Below are 27,213 nucleotides of genomic sequence, written 5' to 3'. Positions count from 1 at the left end.
CTCCGCTCCTCGTGCGTTCCGGCGCCGACGGGCGACGGCTTCCGGGTGTACCGCAACCAGGCTCCCTGCATGCGACTTCGTGATTGGTTGCTCGGACCGATGCTTGAACCTGGTTCTCGCGATGCAAAAAGGCTGTGGCAGCCTGGCTCAGCAGGGAAACCGTTTCTCCGCAGCCTGTCTCGCGCGGGCACAGCAAGAGCTCAAGCGCGTGGAAAAAACTGTCGGACACACGCGCATCCTCTCAGCCTGGCTACAGTAATCACGCTTATCTCGTATGCATCGGGCCTGGCCAACTGTAGCCTAGCATCCAATCGAGAAATGAACCAATCGACCCTAATCAGGAAGTGAACTGTGAACCAATGGGAGACATGCTTTTAGCGGAGTAGATTGGCGTCCACGCGCAAGAAAGCCCGGAAGACAGTTTTTTTTTTTTGAAAAATGAAAACTACGGGGACACAAGCTCGCAGTGACAAAATCGCCCCACAAGGCCACAAGACTACAATGAAACAGCCCACAGCACGAGCACAAATCTCAAAAAGATCAGGACCATTAAGAATAGACTTTTTTTCGAACATGAATAGACTTTTTTTGGAAGAAGAATAGACTGAAATTAATGCCTTTATATTTTTATGAGATGATCTCACATAAAGTAAGATGGGCGTTTCATCAGGAAACGATGGGCCTTTCATGTTTTTGGGCCTCAGTTGTGCCTATAATTGGAGTCTAGCCCGAAAGGCCGAAAGCTTGAAAGCCAACCTCCTCCAGTCACAGAAGTGGGGACCGAGCCGTAGCTCGGGTGGCGGGACCTCCGGGTGTGGAGGCCGCCGGTCACGGTTCGAGCGCGCTCGAACTCGTGATTTTCCCACCGGGAACAGTAGTTCCCTGTTGTTTAGTCTCCGCTTGGATGGATTCCAAGCGTTTGCCTCTCACGCGTGGTGCCACAAAGGGACTGCAACGCACCCGTTTCCGCTTGCTTGGATTCCAAGCGTTTGCCTCTCACGCGTGGTGCCACAAAGGGACTGCAACGCACCCGTTGCCTACGGAGCTTTGGAGGTTTCCGGTGATTTCCAGAAGGACGCGGTCTTCATATCTGTGTGTAGTTGTAGGTCTGCTTGTACACGTGTGGTGTGAGTGTGGTGTGCGTGTGTAGGGTGGTGCGTGCGTGCGTGTATAAACAGATGCTACAGCTGTACCCAGATGAGAGGCATAAAAAAAAAAGTCACAGAAGTGGAAGACAGAGAGATCTTCTTCCTCGTTGCTTTCTTTTTCAACTTCTCGCTCAAGGGCTCAAGGCAGGGAGGGCTTTCAACCGGCAGCCGCCGAGCCCGGGACACTGCGCCTTCGCCCTCCCCCCTCCAGGCTCCAGCCACCACAATGGAGTCCGCCGTCATCAAGGGGGAGTCGTTCTCGCCTTCCTGCCCCACGCTCATCATGGTTCGAAACCCTAACGCCGCGAGATACCCCAGATTATTGCTGGAATCGAGTTTTTAGCTGCTTCCACTGATGCCTGACGAATACGTTTGGTCTTCCGATCTCTCGGCTGCAGCCAGCGCTGTCGATTGGAAACGTGGGCCAGCTCGCCGTGGACCTTCTGATATCCTCGGCGAGGGCGAGATGGGTGGCCTACCTCGACGAGCCCTCCGTGCTGCCCTGTGCCGGCAACGATGCCTTCGGCCCCGATGCCGTGGGAGACCTCGCGCTCGCTCTGGAAGGTTCGGTGCTCGATTCTGATCGGCTCTCTGTGCTGTTCCTACCGCTTGTTTGATGAATAGTGCCAGAGTTGTAGCTTGCACTAGTGTACTGCTCGTCTCCTTATCCCCTGTACACCAACTGTTCGCTGAAATGAGCTAGAGCTCTGCTGGTACTGCAAGCCTTTCTGCTGTGCGCATAGGTTGCCTGATGAATTAGCGTGCTGTGTTTCACCTGGGGTAAAATGGTCCTTGCGAAAATTTTAGTTTAATTTGCTCATGCCTTAAGTTATAAACGCACATCAAGTTGGGCGTGTAGTGCTGATACACAATCTTGACTGACCCATCTTTCTCTCTTTCTCTTGGCAGCTTATGAATCTACGTCTCATGGGCTGGCTTTCATTCAGCAAAGATCTCCTGTTATCACAGTATGTTGATTCTAGCCTTTTGTTCTGCTTTGGTAATTTGATACTGTTTACCTATGCTACATTTTCTTGTCTAAACACGTTTTGGTTGGGACAATGAAGCTAGATGCAACACCAATGTCACTGTATTTAGTATCTTTATTTTGTCATGCTTCGTTCTGTTACATGAAGACAGTAATCGTGTTTTGCTTTGTTACTTTGATGTCATGCAACTTGCAAACTTATAACTTATTTGTTTTGAAGATCTATATTCCTTAGATTGAACATGACTTTGTGGAAATCAACATAAAAAATGTACGTCCCATCAGAGTTACATCTATGGACAATGAGCCCTTGGAACGCTAATATGGTTGTGGAACCAAGGCCGGAGTTTAAGTAGGGCACATATCCCTCTTTATAGGTGAAATTGTGAACTTATGTTCCATCTGGAAATGTCATATTTAGAATTTTTATTCTTGTGAAAAGACACATTGATCATTTAGTGATCTGCATCACTGGAATAATCTGAAATAAAGTTAATATTATTATGTTAACCCATTTTCTAAGCTTGCATAATAATCGTTTGTTTCAAATTATGATGAAGTCTTGTGGTCTCATTACCTATATTTTCTGATTATTTTATGACTACGTCTGTTTTCATCAACAAATATAGGGCATGATGGTTTCATTTGCAAAAAATGTTGCTGATTTCATAAGCAATATTGGAAAGGACCATATTGTTATTCTTTCAAGTTTAGATTCTGGCAAGAGGAGGGTAATTGATGCTTCGAGGTAACTCAAATGTCTAACTGCAGCAGATCATTTAGGTCTTTAGGATTGACTCTGTCAAGATTGAATTCATTAGTTAACCTTGTTTTATAATGTAGTGCCATGCAGGTATATTACCTTTCAAGTTGCAATGAAGATGGTTCTGATCCAGAATATGAGAAATTGGGTTGGAAGAAACTTGAGGAGTATGATCCATCTCATAAACGTTGGAGTTGTCTTACTGGCCTAGTTGAGGGTGGTGTTTTTTCAGAAGATATGGTTGATGACACTGATGAGATGACAATAAATGATTATTATGCAAGCTTGCCATTTGCAGCACTATTCTATGCCTGCAGGGTATCTGATTTTATTTCAACTTCAAAAGATTTTTATCACTTTTAAGTGTTGGAGTCACTGTGATAATCTCTTTATTTGTGATAGGCTAAAGGTTTGAAAGTTTCTTGTGTACTGTGCTACTGCTCAGAAGGTGACAACATGCCAGAATCTTTCCAGTTAGCTGAGGCTGTATGTAAACTTCTAGGTCGTGGCCCTGAGAACTTACATGGTAAATTTCTATATCACCAGAGCAGTTGTTCCCTTATTGTTCTTGATTGTACTCACAAAAAAAACGAAAAGTACCATGCTTAAGTGTTTTACTCCTTTAAATTGCTCACGTAGTTTTAATTTTTGTTGGAATGTTGCTTTTTATGTTTGGGTTCTCAAGGGATCTTTCTGTGTGCTTACAGGAAATGGGTCGAATGGATGGACTGTTCCCTTGTCATGGAAATCAGTTTATGGACCACCACCTGATATGTCTATCTTCTAGTGGTGTGCACTGATCTGGTAAGTCAAGTTTGTACTTAGAAAGGGGTATATATGTGAAATTGTCTAATTATGTTGTCAGCTACAATTCAAACTACCATTCATTTACCTTCAACAATTTGGCTCACAGTAACTTTTGATTCTAGAAAAGAATCAATGAACATTGTACATCATCATTTTGCCTTTATGAAATATTGCTTTGCAAAGTTAACTAGAAATCATAATGGACCTGCTTCTTCAAAGTAATACTCCTATTAATTCTTATCCTCGAGAACACAGGCTTAGTTTTGCTGTTATCCTTTCCTTTCCTGGAAGGTGGAAGCACAAAATGGTTAATCTGATTTTACAAATTTTTGAAATATGCTGGAACAGAACTCCTTCATGGAAGATCAACATCTACGAGCATCTCCAATAGATTACTCATACCTCACTCCCAAAACACACTTCATTACCAATAACTACTTTTATATTATTTTTTTTGGCAATGGTTTTGCAGCAGACTACCAAAATCCAATCACCAAGGATAAGGTAGAGGGATGAATCCCCATCATTTAGGTGAGAGGAAGTTGTGTTTTGGTGATTACCAAAAACTTTTAGGTAATGGGGATTGGATTGGTAATTTGCTGGAGCACCTCCAATCACCAAAACATCAATCTTTGGGTATTGGGGAGAGGGATGAGTAATCTGTTGGAGATCTACCTTTGACCTGGAAACAAAGTAATGAGTGCTATTGGGCTGCGCAAATTTGAATATTTGGGTTTAGTAACCAACATCACATAGCAGTAGCCATGAACCAATTGTCCATGTTGTTAATGGTTTTCAAGGCCTTCTTGTTGATTATATTATAGTTACATGTTACCATAATGAATAAGGCAACTGGAGTGGTCCGATAGCACATCATTCGCTATGGCAATAGGAAAATCTATGGGGCAATCAGTTATAAATAAAGCGATGGTTGGATCTAGCACCAAGATGCTGATCTATGGGGCAATCTGATGTGTTTCGTATATTTTATGCTTTTTTGCATAATTGACTCCCACAACAGGAAAATCTTAGAATCAACATGCATGAATTTTGGTATAGTGGTGCTAGTAATATTATAACAACTAACAAGTTGTTTTCTAACTAATACAGTAAAGTAGGTATGCAGTATGCTTTCTCAATTAACTAAAGTGTGGAGGTAGCTAAAATTGTGTGTGACTGCCTACCTTGGTTTCAGCTAGAGCTTGTATCTATCTGTAGAGTTTAGTGTTGCCTCTCCAAATGTTACTGTTGAGCCGAATTGTGTTGGTCCTGATATTACTCACTGCATTCCTTTGACCTGTTTTATTGGTTTGTAAAGTTGTTTTTTTCATTATTTGATAGGTGAAGTTGCCATCATGGAAAATGCTGAATTTAGAGTCGAGGATGTTGAACTCTTACATGAGGTTGTGTACCAGAAGTATCCTGGAAGGTGTGTTGTAGGTGTTTTGGTCACGTGATTAAAAAACTAACTCTTTCCCTGGGATAAATCAATCGGATACCTTTTATAACTGATAGCTGTGGCTGCGAAAAAGTCAGATCTTTGTCAATTCAGGTCTGCTAGAGTGGTTACGCTTGTTGCTTACCATGTGCGATCTCTAATCAAATCATGGAATTCCAAGCCTCTTGTCTGCCGTTTTGCCCTATTGGTTCCGTTAGTTTTGATTTGGTGGAAGAATCTTTGCAAGTGCGTGACCCTTTATGAAAAGTGGCACTGAAAGGTGGGACTGTTAAGCGAGGCGTTGGCGTCGGTGATGCCTGTTTGCCTGCTCATTTTAGTCGGCGTCCAGCAGCTATGGTGTTGGTATGGAATGGTCACGTCTTTTAATAAGCCATATATATACACGTATGCTTCGTGTTTGTTGCTAGAAGCAGGAGTTCGCCATACTCCTATGCATGACCGGGCTGGCTGGCTCGTTGGTCCTATTTGAGAGGTCAGAGGTGGCCGGTCGGTCCCTGTGGCCTGTTGGTAGGCAAAGCTGCCGACCACTTTCGAGGAAAGCTTGCGATTCGATGGCCTACAGGATCTATGCCTTATTTGAAGTGCAGAAACTTTTACCCAGTCTTTGTGGAAATCAGATAGCATGGTTAGTCCATGGTTAAGCAAAATTTTGACTAGGTTCTTTCAGATGGCGGTGTCAATTCTATCGCTTTTGAGGTTGCTCAACCCTGTTTCCTCTTTGTACTATACTAGCTATTATAGTGCATAATCAGAAGAACCGGACAAACCCAAACCAAGTATCCAAATTATGCAAACCCACTCAGCAAGTTGCAAGTCCACCTCCATGGACCCCGAGAGAATGAAGTGTTGGAAGGTTTGGCGTTAATCCACTCCCAATAATTTGCAATCCAATCCCATCCGAGTGATCAATAGCGTGGCCGTCGAACATGGTACGTGCCATCACTGTCCACCTACTTTACTCTGGAATCTCGGTCCATTACATAGATGGGTCCGTCATGGACAGGCAACTGGAAACAGTAGGTGCATGTCTCCCTCGGATCACTTGCAATTTTTCTTGACCTGGGATAAAAATGTTATCTCGTTTTACTAAGAAAAGAAATTTGTTACATGTCCGTACGTACCTATCGATCATGCAGTGACACTGACACGGGAGCACAAGACTTTTTTTTTTTGAACATTCAGGAGCACAAGACTAGAAAAAAAAATATTGAGAGAGAGAGAGAGAGAGAGAGAGAGAGAGAGAGAGAGAGAGAGGACGGCGCAGTATATTCTTCTCTACTGTAAAACATTGCCCGTCGCCGGCTCCGGCGACTTTGACGGCGGTCGGTCCGAGCGGGAGCTCAGAAGGTGGCTTTCTTGAGCGAGGTGATAGTCACCGACGACCCCAGCGCGGAGGCGCCGACCTGGACGTCGAAGGAGTCGTACCGGAGGAAGAGCTCGGCGACGAGGAGGCGCGCGATGAGGACGACGAAGTCCTTGCCGGCGCACTGCTTGTCCTGCAGCGTGGGCGACGCCGTCTCGGGCCCGTTTGACCAGACGACGTGGCGGAGCAGGCGCGCGCCGTCCTCGCCGAGGAACCTGTCGGGCACGTACTCCTCTGGCCGCGCGAAGACGCGCGGGTCCTTGGTGGCCATGGGCTGGTAGCCGAAGAGCATCTCCCCCTCCCGCACCTCGAACCCGTAGTCGTGGCTCTCCACCACCATGTCCCGCTTGGCGCGGCCGTACTGCATCGCCACGGGGGGCTCGATCCGCAGCGCCTCGTACACCGCCGACTTCACCAGCGGCATCTCCGACAGCGCCTTCATGGTGACCTCGCCGCCGTGCGCGCGCACGGCGTCGCGCACCTCCGTCGCCAGCCGCCCGTGCGTCCGCGCGCGGGCGCGGCCCAGCCACTTGACGAGCGACGGGAACAGGATCTTCATGCCGCCGAAGGAGTTGAAGCACATGGCGAACAGGATGTTGTGCACCGCCTCCTCCCGCGGGACGCCGAGGCGCTCGCCCTCGTCGACGACGCCCCTGGCCGCGTCGCGGAAGAAGTCGGCGAGGCGGTCGTAGTCCTTCTTGACCAGCGCCGGCGGGAGGCGGAAGGAGTGGAGCAGGGAGTCCTCGACGAGCTTGGGCAGGCCGAGGTTGAGCAGCGGGCTGAGCTGGAACAGCACCCACTTGGTGATCAGCTTGGGCCCGTCGCCCTGGAGCGCGGACTCGGCAGGGTCGCGCCCCAGCAGCGCCTGGCAGAGGAAGGAGAAGGCGGCGGCGTCGTTGTAGTGCCCGAAGTCGGCCTTGCCGGCCCTGGCGAGCTCCTTCTCCATGAGGCTGAACAGGTCGCCGTACACCTCGCGGAACTTGGGGATCACGTGCTGGCGGCGGTGCGAGAGGAGGTAGAAGAGGAGCGTCTTGAGCGGCCCGTGGTTGGGCTCGGAGGGGTCGACGTACGAGAGCACGCGGTAGCCGCCGGTGAGGTCGGTGGAGGGCATGAAGGTGCCGGTGAAGAGGTCCGTCTTGTCGACCAGCGAGGTGTCGAAGAGCACCGGGAAGGAGGCGGCGTCGAGCAGCGCCACCACGCGCGGGTCGCGCGCCACGAAGGGCCCCGGCGGCATGTTGAGCCGCACCACGGTGGAGCCGTGCGCGCGGACGCGGGCGGTGAAGAAGCCGTCGCGCCCGCCGGGCCCGTAGAAGTACTCGAGCCGGTCCCGGAGCGCGCCCACCACCGGCGGGCCGTAGTCGCCCGGTACCTTCCGCAGTGGCAGCCGCCGCTTCGGCGACACCACCTCGCGCGGTCGGTCCGTCGCCGACGGCGACGCCCGCGTCGCCTGCCGCCGCCGCTGCCGGCCGGCGCACGACGACGGCGGTGCCGAGAAGGAGAGGTAGGTCGCCGTGGCCATCTCTGGTGATCCGCTCGCGGGTTGGCTGTGCTAGCTGCCAGTTCACGACGCGGGGGGGGGGGGGGGGGGGGGGGGGGGGGAGGAGCTGTGCTGACTCGCGGAGTGGATCGCCTGAGTCGGTGTGGTATAATAAGCGTGCGTGTGTCAGTAGCCAGCCTCGGGGGTGCGTTTAAAAAGTCGCGGCAGGGGTGTGGCGGGGAGAGGAACGAGGAAGGCGGCGACGGGCGCGGCCGCGCGTGTTGGGGGTGGGAAACGTGGGCCATTTCCGGCGGTGCTCCGGTGTCGAGTGCGGCCGGCCGGTGGCGGCGCGTCGTGGATGCGGTGATCGCCGCCACGATCATGGCGGACGCACGTGGCGAAATGGGTCGCCGAACGCGGAGTACTCCTATCTTGGCCATTAAAGGAGGTTGATTCTTTATCATTTACGCTGTCCGCACACGTACGGTCTGTCATTACTCAACCGTTTGATTCGAGAGTGACAGCGTCTTCAGATAATTGGTTTGAAGCAGTGGCGCGGTTGCTGACAGATTACCTAGACACTAGACAGACTATGAACCGATACAAAAAAATAATACAGTCAACATGTAAAATTTATAAACTACTATTACTAGTCATACCATTTTTTAAATGTTGAGAATTTTTCAAAACAATATCAACACTCAAAACTGAAACTGTTGACCGCACTTATTCCCTATCTGCGAATGTTGATGAGAGCTGCCGCGCGTCCCGTCGACACGATGATGCTACGGTCACATGGCACACGGTATCGATGTCAGAGCGAGCACGGCGGCGGCGGGGGCCCCGGTGCCGATCGAGGATGGCCGGTGGCACGGCACGGAGCCACGGACCTGCGTGTTCGCTCGGCTGATCGCAGGCCAGCGAGTCGGCGGCGGTGGAGAAACAAAGGGTTGAGCTGGGGATTGTCCGCTCGGCGGTCGCTGTGGTCGGCAGGTGTGAGGAGGTATATGATGAGCGATGGAACATTTCGAAGCCTCATCAGTGTTCTCCCGTCTCGCCGGCGAGTGATCACGGTTGGCACGCGCTGGCGCGCACCTCGGGGCAATCACTGAGCCTAATTAATGATAAGAAACGTTTTTGGTATGTCTGATGACTAAAGTTAATGGCTGGCCCCGGCGGGGGCCCCGGGCGTCACATTAGCCTGCTGGGCTCGTGCACCATGCTCGCGGCAAGGGCGAGGGGGCTACGACCGCGACGGCGCGACGCATGCCTCTGCCTTTCCTCGCGGTGGGGGAGACCTGCTGAGGCGCGCCGCCGCCGCCACCGAGGACGGCTCGGCGGTCGGCGCTGCCGCCACCGCGGATGGCTCGGCGGTCGGCGCGATCACACCCTCCTGCCCCCGGGTTGACTCTGTCCGGCCAGCCGTACGCGTCCACGCTGCGCTCGTGCAGTGCGACTGTGCGAGGACCTCGCGAGGTCGTTCACACTGGGCCGGGCCGAGTCTGACCGGACCGCGTGGTCAGCGTTCCACCGCGACCGAGGAAGAACCGTTCGTGTGTGTGCTCCTCGCACGGCCATGACTTGCCTCTAGACTAGAATAGTAGTATACCTGACGGCCACGCCTGTTCCGGCTCGTTTCCCGCCTGGGACGGTGCTCAGGCAGGCATTACAGTTACAGAAGTACAGGCCGGATAAAGTTGTTGCAGGACGGCGAGGCGGCAGACAGCCTGATTGCACAAAAGGGAAATGACCTGGCGACCATAATGGGAGGCTGGATTTGGTCGGTGGAGATGGGGACGTCTATTCCTAACGCGCGCGACTAGCGGCCCTACCATCGCAGAAACCTCTTGGCCGCTGCGCCGCCGCCTCCGGCGCCGCCGACACTAATCAGCTCGAATCCGCGCTCCCCCGCTGAAAGTGATCGGGTGCTCTAGCCTAAGAGGGGGAGGGGGTGAATTAGGCACTAATAAAAACTTAGACCTATGGCTCCAACTAGTTTGCACAAAACTTAAACTAAAACATGCTATCAATATGTGCAACTAGGTTATTCTAGTGTAAAACCCCTATCCCAAAAGAGTTTAGCAACCTATAGCCTTTCCTACCAAGAAACTATTCTATGAAAGTAAAGGCATACAAATTACTAGAATGAAATACGGAAGCTTAAAGAGCGGGATAGGAGATAGCAAACTCTTGACGCGGGTGTTTATCCCGTGGTTCGGTTAGCCACAAAGGCACACCTACATCCACGTTGTTGTAGCACTCACTAAGAGTATTGCTACTCGGCCACCAAGTCTCTTCCGTGAACACAATCACGGTCACCTTGGCCCCGGGTTCCACTAAGGAGCTTCTCCACAAAGGATGGGGGTCTCCACGTCCCCCGCACAAAGGTGTCGTCGCCGCTCCACACCAAGTCGGAGGGTCGATGACGTTGCCGGTGAGCTTCACGCTCCAAGGTGCCGGCGCACCAAGCTCTTGTTTTGGTTCGCTAAAGAACCACAGCACAAAGGCTTAAGGCCTTGCAATCTCACTCACTAAGAGCTAATCCTTTACACAACACTCTCAAAGTGTGCTAAGGGCTAAGGATATGATCTTGATGCTTTTGTATGGCTTGGAGATGTTCTTGGGTGTGTGTGGGATGTCCAGCAACTCCAGCAAATCTTCAAATGGCCGGGGTGAGGCGTATATATAGGCCACCAAGTCTTGTAGCCGTTGCTCCAACGGTTAGCTGAAAATCTGCGTACCACCGGAAGAACCGATGCCTCTTGGCGGGGTAGCGTCGGTTCATCCGGTCACTCATAACACGAAGTAGCCATTGGACTCCTGACGGCTGACGCAGAGACCACCGGTTGAACCGATGCTTTGCACCGATGCTTTACCGGTTCAACCGGTGCTGAAGGAATCTTCTCCTGGACGCTGACGTCATTACACCGGCGGTATGCACCGATGCCCCATCGGTTGAACCGGTGCTGAAGACACTTCTCCTGGGCACCTGACATCGTCTCTGGTACAAAGGACGGCCAATGCACCGATGCCCCATTTTGACCCGTCGGTTCAACCGGTGCCTATAGGCTGACTTGGCTTCGACTCCCTTCTGCACCAAAGTACCATGGCGTCGGTTCTTCCGACTACCATCGGATGCTCCGATGCCCATGGCGTCGGTTCTTCCGGTGCTACTGACCGAAGAGCTTTCAGGGCGCTGCCCTGAGACCCGCGAGGGGCGGCTCCCCCTCGACCCCCGTCCGCTAACCGGGTAGCGGAACCCCCGTAGGGGCTGCCCTTCGGGCCTTGCTACGCCTATTTTCTCTTTCTCTTTGTCATCACTTGAACCTAAAAGCCTGAGAATGATCATCTTAACAATCATATTTGTCTAAGTGTTGTGTTGTCATTCGATCACCAAAATCACTCGAAATGGCATAAATGGTGCAATGTTCGTTACACCCGCCCGGTTCCTGGCCCACCACTTGTCTCCTCGCCGCCGCCCGCAACCCGCCTCCGCCGCCTTGCTTTCCTACCACCCCACCCCCTCTTCTAAAGTCGGTGGTGACCACCGGACCCCGAAGGCGCTCCCCCGCCCGGTGCCTGGCCCACCACTTGTCTCCCCGCCACCGCCCGCAACCCGCCTCCGCCGCCTGGCTTCCCTACCACCCCACCCCCTCTTCTAAGGTCGGTGGCAACCCGGACCCCGAAGGCCCAACCTCCGGCCGCAGCCGCAGCTTGCTCGAGGAAGATGAACAGCGGCCTTCTTCTGCGACCCGAGCGATCCTATTCACGCGCGCGATAAATAGATTCCCCGGGTGGAGATAGATCAAGGCAAGGCTGGAAGCACCATAAGCATGTGTTACACTTGCAACGAGTGAGAGTGAGCTGCTTTCAAGATTCTCGCAGTTACCCTACTGTAATGCATTGCCGCGGCTGTACTATTATCTCAGTAGTCACTACATATAAGCCTGTGCGGTACATGGTGCAATCGTTTCCGTGTCACTGACAAATCAACGCTGCGGATGGGTCCCCAGAATCCACACATGCAAATCAATAAATCATATCCGGAGATCTTCATGACCCCATTGACGATTGCTGCAACCATCATTTTCTTCTGGCGTTTATTATGGAACCTAGTTACCTACACAGCAGCTCTCGACAGCGCCCGCAAGCTTGATGCCTTGATACCAAGACTGATTGTGTTACTAATAGGATAGCCTAGGGTCGCCTCCTGCAAAAATCAGATTAACATTTAAAAAATAGCTGAGGTCACAGTCATGATGTCAAATAGCCGTGTTGTTTCATCTATTTGTAGTAAGGCAGTTTTATATTAGCTAGGTTCAAAAACTTGCCTTTGCAAAAGTTCCAATGTTTTCTTTTTTCTTTGGGAAGGAAGCCAATTCTGTGTGCAAGAGAAATCGACAGGTTGTAGACTTGTGGTAACATACTATATTACTATCTTGCAAGGTATATAGCTTGAACAGGCCTAAAAGCAGTACACACTACTGAGGCGTTTCTTAAAAAAGTTACTGAGATATTACTTATCCCATGAAGATGGCATATATGTGACTATTGGCTTATTCAAGACAAAAAAAAAAGGCTTACTTGTCAAATGGTCTTGGCATTATACTGCTACCCATCACCCACAGAGCCAGCAACTACTAGCCGTGACTTCTGGGATCGGCAACTTGATGAACTTTCCTAGATTCAGCACTTGAGAACTGACCCACAACTCTTGCATGAGGTATGTTGGAATCACCAGAAGCAAGTGCCACCACGTTGTCAAGAAAATACTGTTTTGGGAGTCTCCCAACAACATTGCCTTCCTCATTTCCTTCTTTATCCAGAAAGGAAAAATGGGGGATGCCTTCTACCCCAAACTCATCAAGCTCTTGTTCCCACTTTGTATTGTCGACATTCAACATGACAAAGTTGACACGGTCCCTGGAAAGAATGCTCTAGGTATGTAAATAGCATTGGCGAGAAATAAAGACAACACTTACCACAAAAAACAAAAGAAATAAAGGCAACACATGCATTGATTAATTTGGTCAATAATTGTGTCTTGGTTGTTGGATATAATCATAATGCTGTTGATTATGGAAACTTGGTAGATCCTGTTGTAAACAGAACCATATATTGTCCTTTTTACCCAGTAGATTTATAATAAGAAATTACAATAATTAAGCTATGTGATGGAGTATGCCTTGAATAATCAAGCAAGGATAACCTATGCACACAGAACTAATTCCTCTGGCAGTCCAGTTTGAAGGTTTGTTAAGATCTTAGGATCATGAAGGTAAATACCACCCAAGGATGGCCGGGTGGTGTTGTCTGCTCAGGGAGAAATTAAGACTCTAGGGTAGTCTTGTATTAATTCTTCTTGCAATATTCATTGCTTAACACAGCATCATGCAGCCAGCCTTTATAGCCTTTGGCTTTCACACATGTATGCATAACTTCCTAACAATAATAGATCCAACAATTTGGCTTAAGGCCTTATCCTAATTGATGGTTTCCAGCTGGTGCCTGCCATGCAGCACCTTGGATCCTGGCTGTCACGCCCATTACAAAGGTTCAATGGAATGTGCCTAATAGGATATGTAACATAACAAAGCGTAGACTAGTATCGATTCTTCAATAAATTGAATGAACCTTAGTTGTATTCCCAATGAAAAGGTGAAATTGCACAAATGTGACAAGTGAGTGTGTGAATAATTTACTTGTATTGTTGCTCAACTTGGTAGATATCTGGAGCTAACTCTCGACAAACTTCACACCAGTCCGCATAAAACTCAACAACAGTGGGTTTGCCATTTGAAAGAGCCTGTAGATGCAATTATCAGGTTATGTTTCATAAGCATTTACAGTGAAGAAAACCATATACAAAACAAATAGAATCAGCACAGCCTGGCAAAGAAATGAGTTAATGAGATTCCAGCTTTTGCAGGGTTTTTGGTGAAAAAAAAAGAGATTCAACATAGCGAAGAAACTCAAACAAATTAATCAGAAGAATGATAGTAACACAATGACGGGGGCTAGATGAAATGTGTGTTAACTGTCAAGCAGAAAGTACCAATAACACTTGAAGCAATCAAATATGCATGGATTCAGTGACAGTCAAAAACATTGTCTTATCTATTGAGATTATTCCTTTCCAGCAGTTCTCATTCTAAATATCATGAACAGCAACTGCAAAGGATGATAATGCAACACTACAATTTGTTAATCCCAACCAATTAACTAAATAAATATGCAGCATAGTATTGTTGTACTTGTTCAAGTCAACTACATAACATCTCAGGTCTACCATTTTCATTTGCGCCTAGCACCATGCAAACAATCCACATCAAGGACAGTAAGTGCTGACCTCTTCATATGGAACTGAATTGGCTGCAAGATCTTTAAGAGACGCCTCAGTAAGATTGAGCCTCTGCGACACAAAGAGAGCTACAGCCCCAAGAGTGGACAGTAATGCTACCCTTCTGTTGAGATCCTTATTTGGGAGAGCTGGAAGTCCAGCATCCTGGGAAGTGCTGGTTGTCTGAGCCTCTCCCACAGTCGACTCCCCTTTCACAGTCTGCTCATCCTGTGGAAGCAAAAGACACATCACTCGGTTAACATCTCATTGAAACCAATATCCTAGCACTAGCAGGAGTATTGATCTCAAGACTGAAAAATCACAGTAACATGTTTGTGTCCCCTAGCAGATGAACAAGTTGGAAGTTCAATTAGAACAATGACTTGCACGGAATTACTGTAAGAAAAAAAATCACGGATCCACTTCGCCTGCACGAAATAACAATACGGGGACAAGCAAGGTAGAGGTGCCTTCGCTGTGCTGTCAGAACGCACCGTCTTCTGCTCCGCGGAGTCCGGCGGCGCGACGCAGGCGAGGGTCCCCGGGCGGCGCCGGGCCCATCGCGAACGGAAGCGGAGGGAGGAGGACGGACGCGGGCAGCAGTGGGCTCCGGCGAGGCTCGGCGGGAGGAGAAGGCCGGAGCACCTCGAGGAGGCCACGCTCGCCATTTCTCTCACTGCTTGTATGTTGCAGCTCAGGCTCGGGAGGGAGACGACGACTCCACGAGCCGCCGGAGTCAAACCCGGTACCCGGAGGCGGAGGGGAAAGGATGATGTGGGTGGCCAGCGTGGCGCCACGGCGCCAGGAATCGTGCGATCCACGCGGCCTCGGCCACTCCTGGGCTCCCGGAAGTGGCTGAAAAGGACGAGAAGAAACCCAACACACACAAAGGGTTGAGAAGCCAATTCAGCCCATACAGCCCAATAAACAAGACCGAGATGTACGTCAACTGAGCCCATGGCACCGCAAGCTACCGCGAGTTCGCTGAGGAGCCTCCTCCTCCATTGCGGTAAACAACCAAGTAAGCTCTACCCCAGCTAAAAATGTGAGAGCTAGCTCCGCCACTCGAGGTGCCGCCCAGGCCGACGGCGAATGCCGCGCGTGCGCATGGGGCGATGCTCGAGTATACATGGGGCTGGTCGCGGTGGTGTTCAACTACATGACTCTGTACTTCGACGACGTCCGTGTTGGTTACGATCGGCTTCCCTTCCCCGTCGGACTCGTCCCCTATCTGATCGTCTCCTTGAGGCAAGGCGTCGTGGATGCTTTACGCCTTGGCCGGCGTTTTCCCTGACCTTTCGGCCGGTGTTCCTCCACGGTGTGTGCCTCGTCAAAACAAATGTCAGGTAAGCCAAGGTTCCTCCACCTCTCCTCCGTCCCCGACGGCCCGACGTCAACCCGGCCGGAGTTCGTCTCCCCTGATTGAAAACCCGGAACGGGCAGGCTCCCCGGTCGCGCGTATGATTGACGCGTGCGCGCGGGGGTCGCTCGCCGGCTCACTCATAGGCGAGCGGAAAGCGCCAGCGGCTGGCGACGCCTCGCGCGATGATTCTGTCGCCTCGCCTTGCCCATCGCTCGATCGCGCGCCACGGTTGCGTGCCGTCGTCGAGCCAAGCCGCCGCGCTGGGCTTTGTTTGTCTCTGCGTGCCCCGTTGCTGGCCTGGGGTCTCGCTCTCGCCAACATCGTCAGGGTTGGTCTCGGTCGTGGCTGCCAGCAAGAGGCTTGTGCAGAAACGAAGGGGGAGACGGATGGAAATCAAATGGGACGAGATGCTGGGCCAATAATGGGCAGCAAGTGGTTGGGCGTACTAATCTATGAGATTTGCCAGAGGAATTTCGGTCCCGCGAGAGGCCGCCAAGATGTGTTTAGATCTTGACAGTTTCTGAACCTCCAGCCGTGATACGTCAGCGCGTGCTGCCATTAGTGACTAGTCCTGACCATCATTCTACTAATGCGGCCAATTCTTGGGCGCCATGTGAGCCTACAGCAGGTTTTCTGAACTTCATCCTTGCAGACGAGAAACTAGCAGTTGTTAATGGAATGTTGATTTTGCTTTCTTTAGTCTCGCCAGCTTTGTCCCTTCCGATGTACTGTTTGCTGCTGTAACATTCTACGACGGAATGTTTCACCTCGACTTTCTGCCGGCATAAGACTAGTTCCCTAGCTGCTTGTCGTTGTGTTCCACTGGCCGGTACTGAACAAAATTTGAGTGGTCCCAGGCTCCGGTGCAGTGTTTCAGTTTATGATGAACAGCGATGCAACACTGTGTCCAAATTAACCTGCTAAAATTGCAGGGCTTGTTCTGAAACTTCCTTAGTGCAAGCCCATTTCTGAACAAGTTTAGGTTTGGACTAAAGAGTAGTAGAATCCACCCTAATCGAAGCAAGATCGACGTTATACTAGATAGGACCCAGAAGAGCTAATTTTTTGGCAAACAAAGACTGAAAGAACTGCATAAAGGCTAAATCTCTAAAGAACTTCCTCTCGTGAACACAAAGATTACTTGAGTTGTTCCAGGGCATGCACACTCATTGCATGAAGATCAGGGAAAGGCAGTCCTTGGAGTAGGACCAGAGCGCACGAAAATGGCCAGCAGATTTTTTGACAAAGCTGATAGCACCACTAGTTGCTCGTGGCCCATATGCTGCGTCGCCAAGATTGCCAACATCCTCATTGATATCCGCTTAAACGGCCAAATGTCTAGTTTCTCTTGCCCATTTTTCAGGGAAGATCGGACCCTACCTCCCAAGTTGATCGAGCATGACTAAAAGAAACAGATCCAGCAGCGTGTTGTGGGTTTGTAAGTGATGATGATGCCACAGACTCATGTCTCATCTGTCCACTGTCCTGAAGATCACCTGCCTCACGGTCATTCAGACCACCTTCACCGGGCTTGAAGTCATCAAAGCTCCAAAGGTACACGCATTTCAGTCAAGAAAAAACATGCCGAGATTTGTTCTTGAGCATCGACCTTTAGCCTTTTTCTAGCACTCCAATGCTTTGAAAACTTTTGAGAAAGCTGAAGCAAGCCACATCCATAGGCTTTCCTGAAAGCCTCGTGCCTGCTTTTACATCTGGTTAAACCAAGTATAGATTCCCCTGGATTTCTGTAACATGATGAACCACCACGACCGCAAGTTCTACGGCTAAGGCTGGTTCCAACGGGGGTCGGTACCGACCCCCGCCGGTCGGTACCGACCCGGCTACCGACCCGCGCCGGTCGGTAAGCGCGGAAACCGAGAGCGCGGGGCGGTCGGTACCGACCGGCGTTGGGGCCGCGCGCGGTCGGTACCGACTGGTCGGTACCGACCCGGCCGGTCGGTACCGACCCCGCGTCCGGTCGGCTGCCACGCGGCGCTCTGTGATTGGCCAACGGCTGCCACGTCAGCTAGCCGTTGCAATTAGCCGTTTTTGACCGTTTGGACTCCAAAAAATTCGAAAAAAATTCCAAAAAATCACAAATTTCGTCCCCAACTCATCTATAAATAGAGAGGGCTGGTTGGAGCTCATTCCACACCTCTCACTCCCCATTTCACCCACTTCCTCTCTCAAATTCTTCCACCATGGCAAACTGGAGTCCAAATATGCAGTCATACTTCGACCTGCTCAACGCCGACCCCGAGCGTTCGACTACCCATACGCCGGGTACCAATGCTTCCGAGGAGGAGTTCGACGACGACGAGTAGATTTATGTAATTTTTATATTTTTATGTAATTTTCTTTATTTTAAATTGTCGTGTAATTTTTATTTCGAATTTTTATGTAATTTCTAAATTTTTAAATTTAATAAAGTAGTTTTGTTGTGTCAATTTAAATCATAGAGCAACGCGTTCTGAAATGGTTAAGTTTGGAATGGAGAAACTGACGTGGCGCTGATGTGGCTGTGGGCTGAGGCTGCAGGCTGACTGATGGAGCGCTGGGGTCGAGTGGGCTGGCGAGAGCTGACGTGGCGCTGACGTGGCTGTGACTGTGGGCTGGGGCTGCAGACCCGCTGTTGGAACCAGCCTAATGTCTACAGACAGAAGTACAGCACAACAGACATCCCAATCCTGCCCATGATATCCAGCCAGAATGACGTACAGATACCGTGTAGAAACCTGACGGATCGTGTCATGACAAAGCATGCAGCCCTGCACAGTAAGAGCATGGCTTGTGATTCAGCCGGCGGCCGGCGTAAAGAAGCACCACGTCATTCAGGTGGGCAGTAAAAAATTAGTGCTAGTGGTAGGGCCTATACCAATATTCAATGCTCATTTTGATCCAACAGCGATATGGAGCCAATAGAAATCACAGAAGCAGTGACGGTGACCCCACATAACCACAACCCGATGCTATACGCCCGTTCTGAGCCGGCGAATTGCAAATCGCCCGTCTCATTCTCTCTCTGCCAATAAAATTTTTTTCTGACGTGTGACCTTCCCAGCCTGCCTAGTTGGCATTATAATACTTGCTCTAACACACGCCCCTGGATAACTGTTTGCAGCACCAGTCGCTGGCAGTCAAAGCCAAGGTTGTCGTAGTGCCGCGGTGAATCCCCTAGCCTTTGGCATTTGCCATTTGCCTTTGTGCCTTTTGTGTGTCTGTTCTTCTTGCCATGGCATTGCGAGGCGGCGAGGCCCATCCCCAGCAGCCAGCAGGGGAAGGGCACGCCCCCAGTCCCCCACAAACACCATCTCTGGCCTGCCACCACCGGCACGAGTGCGAGGTGGCGGCACAGAAGCCACCTGCCTTTTCAGGCGAGGGGGAGCAGGCGCCAGGCGGATCTGGGGCTCACCTTCCATGTTGTTGCCTTGTGCTTGTGCAGCTGTGATCTCTCTCCTCTCCCTCCAGCAATGGCTGCAAACATCTCTCCCTCCCTCACGCACGGCGGCACAGCACCACCTCCGGTATTGATGACGGCACCACGCCTCCGCATTTATTATTCCGATATGCAGGCAAGAAGCAAGCAGCAGCGGGAGTTCAAAGATTTTTAAACTTCCAGTCCAAAAGAAAAGGTTTTGGCTGTGTTCACTTCACTCTAATTTCTCCAAATTTTTCATCACATCGAAATCACATCGAAACATTAAATATAACAAATAACTCATGTATGGAGTATTAAATGTAGGTAAATAAAAAAACTAATTGTATAGTTTTGATGTACGTTGCGAGACGAATCTTTTGAGCCTAGTTAGCCTATAATAAGACAATATTTACCACAAATAAACAAAAAGTATTACAGTATGCTACAGTGTCCGATGCAACTTTTTTTACCAGCTTTTCACGAATCTAAACACAGCATTTGAAAACTTGAGAGCACGCACCTTCGCCTTGAGCATTGCCATGGATGCTGCCATGCTGGTTTCAAGGAGTGAGAAAGACCTTGGGTTCTGGATAAAAAAGGAAAAGAATGATCTTTTACCACGAGATTCCGTCATTCTTCTCGTTGTTAGTACTTAACTGGTCTGTCTCGTGGTGAGCTAAGTTTTAAAAAAACGGCTCTGTTAGTTTTTTTAAAAAAAATAATGTTGCTGCCGTAGTCACTCTACCAAAAACAGTGTGCGGGTCATTTTAATACTCCGGCTAGCAAGACAACGGTCTTTAGCTCATTGGTGAATTGGAAACCAGCTTCGCTGTGTTCGTTTGGTTTGTCAGCCAACCAACCAGCAGTACTGTTCTCTCATACTAAATCAGCACCAGTTACCAACTACCAGTCAGTCAATAGTACTTTTCTCTCATAGCAAATCAGCACCAGCCATCAACCACAGCCAAACTAACACAGCGCTTGTTTTGTACTTTGAGATGTTTGGAGCAATTTCGAATATGACCTGGTCAGGACGTGTGTGAATTGGTTCGGTAGAACAAGGGCCATTCCTCTCTCTTTTTTTTGCAGAACATGAGACCATGAACAGGATCATGAGAGGCGATCTTACAGTGAGGGACTGTACGTGGTTAAACAACGAGAAAGCGATTACGAACGGTTGGATAAACAGAGGATGAAAGGATCGAGGCCCTGTTTAGTTCCGACCCCATAAATCCGTAAACACAAAAAAAACCGTCACATCGAATATTTTGATACATGTATGGAGTACTAAATGAAATCTATTTACAAAACTTTTTGCATAGATGGGCTGTAAATCGCGAGATGAATCTAATGAGCCTACTTAATCTATGATTTTGCAACAGTAATGCTACAGTAACCGTCCGCTAATTATTGATTAATTACCATAATTAGATTCGTCTCGCGATTTATAATCCATCTGTGCAAAATTTTTTATAAATATATTTCATTTAGTACTTCAAATTAGTAAAATTCCAACGAATTTTTTTTTTCGCCAGAATAAAGAAGGCCTAATGGAGGATACGTGCTTGTGCGGCAAGCGCGACGCCGCGACGGTGTTCAAAAAACCAAAAAAGCCATCTTGTCTTCGTCTTCCCCACTTGGGAATCCTTTACTCCCCCCCCCCCCCCCCCCCCCCCCCCCACCACCACCACCGTGATAGGTAGGACACCAAATTGCGACTCGCGAGCGAGCTCCTCCCCTTCCCTGATTCCCACGAGCACAGGCCGCTCATCCTCCCGAGAAATGCCTCCCCGTTGGGCCCGTTGCTGCTCTTGAAAGGATTGCTCGATGCAGGGGAGGAGGAAGACCGCGCGGGAGATGGCTCGTGGGGAGGGACGGGAGCAGCAGCAGCAGCAGCCGGCGGTGGCCAGCTCCAAAGGCCAAGCATGGTGATTTGCTGTTCTGTGAAGCAATTGCTTTCTGTGTCCTTTACCTGCTTGGTGATTTGTTGCTGTTCTGTGATCTCTGATCTGATCTGCGCGTCTGTGGTCTTCAGGTTCTGCACCACAGGATTGCCCAGCGATGTCGTGATCGAGGTGGGCGACATGACCTTCCATCTCCACAAGGTTTGCCTCCAATCCTTCAATTTTACGAGTTTTTTTTTGTTTCAATTCTCTGTTTCATCTCTTGTCGATGCCTCTACCGTGAGTTGGTGCCGTCCATTTCCTAATCTCGAGCTGCGAAAAGTGTGGGAAATTCGTCACTCATTGATCCCAAAAGCTAGCTAAATCCGGTGCCTTTCTTGCAGTTCCCGTTAATGTCACGGAGCAAGAAGATTCACGACCTCATCACGAACAAGGAATCACGCGAGGCAGTCCGGAGAGACACAGGAGGAGAGCCAGAAGAAGATGCTGGGGAGATCAGGGAGGAGGAAGTGGAAGTGGTGCTGGAGGAGGATGAGGAGGCGGACGTGCACCGCATCCGCCTCCCGGAGTTCCCCGGCGGCGCAGAGGCATTCGAGCTGGCCGCCAAGTTCTGCTACGGCGTCAAGCTCGACCTCACGCCGGCCACCGCCGCGCCGCTGCGCTGCGCGGCCGAGCGCCTCGGCATGTCCGACGACCACTCGGACGACAACCTCATCTCCCGCGCCGACCGGTTCATATCCCAGACCGTCCTGAGGAACCCCAGGGACGCCATCCGCGCGCTCAAGTCCTGTGAGGGCCTCCTCCCCCTCGCCGACAGCCTCGGCCTCGTCTCCCGCTGCGTGGACGCCATTGCCGCCAAGGCCGCCGCGTCCACGCCCACGGCGCTCTTTGGCTGGCCCATCGCCGACGACGCCAGGGCCAGCGACCGCCAGCGCCGCAAGAACAGCGCCGCCGCCGCCGGAGCCACCTGGTTCGACGACCTCGCCGATCTGTCCCTGGCCACGTTCACCCGTGTCATTGCCGCCATGAAGGAGCGTGGCGTCGGCCCGGAGGTTATCGAGGGGGCTCTCATTGCGTACGCCAAGCGGTCCATCCCCGGGTTGTCGCGAACCGGCCGGCATGTCGGCGGCGGTGGCGGCGCTGCGACGGCGGCCGGGGCACCGCCGTCGTCGGATGGGGACCAGAAGGCGCTTCTCGAGACCGTCATTGCCAACCTCCCCGAGGAAACCATCAAGAGCAGTGCCCACACCGGCACCGCCGTGGGCGCCACCGCGGCGCGCGTCCTCTTCGGCCTCCTGCGCACGGCGAGCATCCTGCACGCGTCAGAGGCATCCCGCGACATGCTCGAGCGGCGCATCGCCGCGCGGCTGCCGGACGCCGCCGTCGACGACCTGCTCATCCCGAGCTACTCGTACCTCGTGGAGACGCTCTACGACGTGGACTGCGTCGAGCGCGTCGTGCGGTACTTCCTGGAAGGCCGCGACGTCGCCGAGGAAGTCAATGAGGACGAGCGCAGTGAGGCGGAGACGCCAGGCAGAGAGGCTTGCCGACGAGCCATGCTTGCCGTGGGGCGGCTGATCGATTCGTACTTGGGGGAGATCGCGACAGATGCCAACCTGAAGCCGGACAAGTTCTGCGACCTCGCCTGGGCGTTGCCGGACGGCGCGCGCGTGTACGACGATGGCCTTTACCGAGCTGTCGACATCTACCTCAAGGTGAGGGGGCAGCGAACTCTCGTGACCTTGTCGCTTGCAGACTTGCGAGACATTGTCGGTGCTGATGCGTGCTTGTTTGGCTGCTATTCGCGCAGGCTCATCCAGGGCTGAGCGAAGAGGAGAAGGAGAAGGTGAGCGGCGTGGTGGACGGGCGCAAGCTGACGCTGGAGGCGTGCACGCACGCGGCGCAGAACGAACGGCTGCCGCTGCGGACGGTCGTGCAGGTGCTCTTCTTCGAGCAGCTGCAGCTCCGCAGGGCCATCGCGCGGACGATCATGGCGAACGAAGGCGGGGCGGCGGGGTCGGGGGAGGAAGGCGGCGACAGCGACGGGGGCGGGACGTGGCGCGTGGCCACACAGGGCAACCAGATGCTGCGGCTGGACATGGACAGCATGCGGAACCGCGTGCACGAGCTCGAGCGCGAGTGCACGAGCATGAGGAAAGCCATCGAGAAGATGGACCGGCGAGGCGGGGCGGTGGCGACGGATAGGGGAACACCGTCGTCGGCGGCGGCGGATGGGAGGTGGGGCTCGATGGTGACCAAGCGGTTTGGGTGCAAGTTCCCGACGCAGGTCTGCCAGTCGCAGCAGCGGACGGTGGTGGCACGGCCTCGCCGGCCACGCATTGAGCAGAGCCCATGAGCTCTCGCCGCCGCACATGGTAGAGCTTGGAGACTTCATTGTTCTGTTCTCTTGATTCTTTGCTTCGATTTGTGAAACTAGGTCAATTGCCCGCTACGCCGCCTCCATTTGGAAATATGGAGCAAAATTGTCAGTATTTTAATGGTTATGTATGCATATAGAGCAGGAAGAGAATTACACTGGAGGGTGTGGAAATAGGTTGATTGTTGCTTATGAGCCCCACGTCGGGCTTCCTCTCCTCAGGATATGAATGGGATGATTGTTCCGTATCGGTTGAATCCATGCCCCGCGTCGGACTTCCTCTCTCCAGGGCGCTCTCAGTCCTCCTTTTTCATGGTGTATAGAAAATAAGAGTAAGTAAAAGCATTTCACTTGTATGTGTGGTTTTTGGACGATTTGTATTACCAAATAGGCCCAACGATAGCAACTTTTCTCCCTCCCTCGTCCCTACACAACTTTCTCTCTCCGATCCCCTCACACAGATCTCTATCCGTTTGGTTCTTCCTGGAGAGCTTCTTCCTTACGGCTTCAACCATTACCGGCAGATCTCCTATTAATACAGGTAGGAGCCACCATCTGGAATTAAAAGCCAGGTTCATTTTCTATTCCAGGTGGTGTCCCAATCTAAAACTAATATGGCAGCTTTGGTTCTAGTGAAAACCACGCAACGGGAATAAAATAATTTCTTGGCTTTGATTTATTCAAAGTCTCTTTCTATGTCCTCGAGGAAGCACTCAGCCACTCACCATGCCTTATCCTCTCTTGCCTCTCCCGTCAACTCCTCTCTCTCTCTGGCCGGGAGCAGGAGTAGCGCTTGGGGAACGGCGCGGGCGGAAGGAAGCAGGGGCCGCAGTCGCGGGCGGAGTGGGCCGGGCGCCACCGTTGGCCGCCGTGCGTCCATGCTAGGACGCGTGGGACGAAGTGGCGGCGTGGCCGGGCCCCGACGGGCGGCGGCGCTGCCAGGCAGGAGCTGGAGCGGTTCGGCCAGGCCCCGGCGGGTTGCGGCGCGTTCAGCCCCGGCGAGGGATGGGTGGCTTGGCCAGGCCCCGGCTCCAGCAGCACGGCAAGCCCCAGGTCCTGGCGCACGCGGCCTTGGCCAGGAGCTAGCGCGGGGCCGGCGCACGGCTCGGCCAGGACCCAGAGCGAGGCCGGTGCACAGAGGCTCGACCAGCGAGCGGGCGGCCTGGGGCTCGACCGGTGTGCGGTGGCTCAACCGCTAGCGCAAACGCGTTACTGGTGGTGGAGATCGTATCGTGGGGAGCACACATGGAGGCAGAAACGGCGGCGGCGCCCCTCGTCTACCCCAACGGCGGCGGCGGCGCCCCTCCCCTACCCCGACTCCGGTGCAGCACAGGGCGAGGAGCAAGGGCCCAGCGAAGCTCGGCGTCGGGGAGCTCGGAGGCAGACCCTCTCCGGCGCGGATCTGCTCCTCCCTCGGGCGGACACGGCGCCGGCAGCCTCCACGCGCCCAGCCACATCCCTTCCTTCCTCCGGAACTTGCGGCGGCGGCGGCGCGGCTCGGAGCGACGGCTGCTCTCGCCCCTCTCCCCCCCACAGCAGTGGCGCCCCGATCCGGCGAGGAGGGCCCCGGATCCGGCGAGGAGGACCCTAGATCCAGCGAGGAGGGCCTTGGATCCGGCGAAGCACCGGTGGCGGAGCGGGGGCGCAGGGGCGAAGCGGAGCGCGGCGGCGACGACCGATGGGCTTGGCGGGCCCGTGATGTGCTCGCCGGCCGCCACCGCCTCCTCGCAGCCCCCTCCTCCTCGAGCTCCCCTCCACCGCGCTCACCGACCCGCTGCCGCCGCCTCCTTGCCACACCTTGTGCGGTGGCCTCCAGCACAGGCGACGACCCGCGGCAGCTGGCGACGATGATTCTAGGACCCGCGTCGGGCGCCTCTCTCCGTGCGCTTTTTTCTTCTTCTTTTTTTGGCATCGCGGGACAAGCGTCGGCTCACGGAAAGGCAGACGCTCGGAGGGCGCTGTTTCTAGGGTGTATAGTATATACAGTATATTCAGATTTTCCCTTGCCTAGCATTGTGTCTTTTTTTCCCCAAGTTGTACAATTGAATTGCGTATTAGCAATCGATCGGACTGGCCAAACAAATTGTTTCATCCAACTCTCGTCACTAACAAGTGCTACAATTTACAACTTGGTCAAGTGTGGGAGCTACGGCAATGGACGAATTCATGCGATCGATTTAGTTGTTGGCAAGGCTCCTGATCCTCACCAGTAGTCTCCGCAGGAGCAGACGCCGTCCTTGAAATGGTGGAACCGCTTGTTGTCCCTGACGACGATCTCGCGGCCGGTGACCTTGGCGATGAGCTTGACGGCGTTGTGGCAGTCCCCGCAGATGCGCAGGTTCTTCATGACCCGGAGCAGCGTCCCCGGCGGCGTGCTCACCAGCCCGAACGCGATGGCCAGGCGCTCGCTGTGGTACATGAGCGCGCGGGCCTTGGCGCCCTCGTCGACGTCGTGCAGCACGTGGCGTGTGTCCGGCACGTACCCCGCCGCGCGGATCTGCTCGTGCAGCTCCCGCACCTTCTCGTACGCCTCCCGCCGCTTCGCCGCCTGCGCCGCCGCGTCTTCGTCCGCCTTCCCCCTCCGCGGCGGCGGCGGCGGCCCCTCGAGGACGCGCCTGGCGTCGCCGCGGGCGCCGAGCTTGAGGTACATCGTGGCGAGCCCGTGCAGGATGGGAGCGGGGATCGCGGACGAGGGACTGGAAGCGAGCAGGCGGTGCGCTCGCCTTAGCACGGCCAGCGAATGCGCGTCGGCGCAGGACTGGAGGAGCGCGGCTTGCTCTACGGGCTCGAGCTCGGCTCCGCCTCGTCGGAGCATTTGGTCGAGCAATTTAACGGCGGCCTCCGGGTTGGGTCCTCGGCACAGCCTCCTGAGCTCCTCGCTGTCGAATCGACGGCCATCGATGGGCTCCGCAGAGCTGGTGCTAGCGAAAGAGGCGGAGGCCACAGGACTTGCGAAGTGGAGCGCCGGGCGCTCCCGGTCGCGGTGGTGGCGAGAAGCCGTGTCGGCCGGTGCGTGGAGGCCGCTCCGGCTGCGGCCATGGATTCCGAGACCTGAGGGCGAGGTGGTGGTGAGAGAGGGGGAGCCGCGAGAGGCCGCCGGTGCTGCGAGTCCCGGAGAAATCAGCATGGTTGCCGGAGGTGGGAAGCCTGTTGGAGTTGGACTGGCTGGAGACGGGGAGCGCACAGATATCCTTTTTTTTGGTGGGGGTGGGGTGGGGGGTGGGGGGGGGGGGGGGCGAGAGGACGAAGATATGCGAAGTGGGAAGAAGAGGCCGCTAGCCCACTACCCGCGAATCCGCGATAGGTGGGCTGGGCTCTGCTGACTGGGCGTTGGAAAGCCTGCTACTTTAACCTATGGCCCATCATACTACTTATATCCTGCGCTTTTTTCTTTTTTATATTTTTTAAAAAATAAAAATTTCAAAAATATATGTCCGTTTTGAAATATTTCAAAAATACCCCCGGTCGCCCCCCCATAGGGCGACAGGCCTTAAGTGTAATTTTTTTTCTTCAAATTCGCAATGAGGTCCCTAGGGAAAAAAAAGACCCTGTCGCCCCCCCAACGGGCGACAGGGGCCTGTCGCCCACCCCTGGGGCGACAGGGGTAGGGGGCAACACGGGCCTGTATATGCCGTCATTCCCTTTGTCATTTGAGCCTGTCATATGCCGCCATTTCCTTTGTCATTTGAGCCTAAAAATTCAGAAAAAAAGAGAGGGGTGAGAAGAAGAAAAACGGCGAAGCTCTGCCCCCGAATTGCGTACTTTTTGAAATGGTGGAAGGGCACTGCTATTGGGTCACGTATGTC

General features: G+C 52.7%; 5 protein-coding genes across 7 annotated transcripts; 2 read left to right on the top strand and 3 right to left on the bottom strand.

Annotated features, from left to right (window-relative positions):
* Positions 1 to 781: 781 nt before the first annotated feature.
* LOC120689978 (proteasome assembly chaperone 2-like) lies at positions 782 to 5,330 on the top strand. Of its 2 annotated transcripts, XR_005681532.1 has the most exons (9): positions 782 to 1,434; positions 1,547 to 1,712; positions 2,058 to 2,116; positions 2,766 to 2,884; positions 2,980 to 3,217; positions 3,302 to 3,425; positions 3,607 to 3,703; positions 4,179 to 4,237; positions 5,048 to 5,330. XR_005681532.1 is itself a non-coding variant. In XM_039972482.1 (8 exons), exons 1-7 carry the CDS (start codon positions 1,198 to 1,200, stop codon positions 3,684 to 3,686), a joined length of 1,023 nt encoding a protein of 340 aa, XP_039828416.1. In that variant the 5' UTR covers positions 782 to 1,197; the 3' UTR covers positions 3,687 to 3,703; positions 5,048 to 5,330. The 2 variants fall into 2 exon arrangements, 1 of the variants encoding a protein (XP_039828416.1); XM_039972482.1 differs by lacking the exon at positions 4,179 to 4,237.
* Positions 5,331 to 6,225: 895 nt separating this feature from the next.
* Positions 6,226 to 8,188, bottom strand: LOC120689977 (allene oxide synthase 1, chloroplastic-like). Its single transcript, XM_039972481.1, has one exon. It carries the CDS (start codon positions 8,045 to 8,047, stop codon positions 6,506 to 6,508), a length of 1,542 nt encoding a protein of 513 aa, XP_039828415.1. The 5' UTR covers positions 8,048 to 8,188; the 3' UTR covers positions 6,226 to 6,505.
* Positions 8,189 to 11,833: 3,645 nt separating this feature from the next.
* On the bottom strand, positions 11,834 to 15,127 carry LOC120689976 (thioredoxin-like protein HCF164, chloroplastic). The gene is made up of 5 exons (XM_039972480.1): positions 14,840 to 15,127; positions 14,355 to 14,573; positions 13,708 to 13,811; positions 12,590 to 12,928; positions 11,834 to 12,215 (listed from the first exon to the last, which is right to left on the bottom strand). The coding sequence occupies exons 1-4, from the start codon at positions 15,011 to 15,013 to the stop codon at positions 12,646 to 12,648; spliced, it is 780 nt and encodes a 259-aa protein (XP_039828414.1). The 5' UTR covers positions 15,014 to 15,127; the 3' UTR covers positions 11,834 to 12,215; positions 12,590 to 12,645.
* Positions 15,128 to 20,809: 5,682 nt separating this feature from the next.
* Positions 20,810 to 23,666, top strand: LOC120689975 (BTB/POZ domain-containing protein At5g66560-like). 2 transcript variants are annotated; one of them, XM_039972479.1, is made up of 5 exons: positions 20,817 to 21,054; positions 21,162 to 21,231; positions 21,414 to 22,745; positions 22,841 to 23,235; positions 23,269 to 23,666. In XM_039972479.1, the coding sequence occupies exons 1-5, from the start codon at positions 20,954 to 20,956 to the stop codon at positions 23,384 to 23,386; spliced, it is 2,016 nt and encodes a 671-aa protein (XP_039828413.1). In that variant the 5' UTR covers positions 20,817 to 20,953; the 3' UTR covers positions 23,387 to 23,666. The 2 variants fall into 2 exon arrangements, with proteins under 2 accessions (XP_039828411.1, XP_039828413.1); XM_039972477.1 differs by having other exon boundaries at positions 20,810 to 21,054; positions 22,841 to 23,666.
* A 1,722-nt stretch (positions 23,667 to 25,388) lies between these two features.
* Positions 25,389 to 26,611, bottom strand: LOC120689974 (pentatricopeptide repeat-containing protein At3g49710-like). The gene has a single exon (XM_039972476.1). It carries the CDS (start codon positions 26,532 to 26,534, stop codon positions 25,611 to 25,613), a length of 924 nt encoding a protein of 307 aa, XP_039828410.1. The 5' UTR covers positions 26,535 to 26,611; the 3' UTR covers positions 25,389 to 25,610.
* Positions 26,612 to 27,213: the final 602 nt, after the last annotated feature.

The sequence above is a fragment of the Panicum virgatum genome, chromosome 9N (genome assembly GCF_016808335.1).
Source record: "Panicum virgatum strain AP13 chromosome 9N, P.virgatum_v5, whole genome shotgun sequence".
Lineage (NCBI taxonomy): Eukaryota > Viridiplantae > Streptophyta > Magnoliopsida > Poales > Poaceae > Panicum > Panicum virgatum.
The sequence above is the reverse complement of the archived record's forward strand: the minus strand, read 5'-3'. Positions and strand labels throughout refer to the sequence as shown.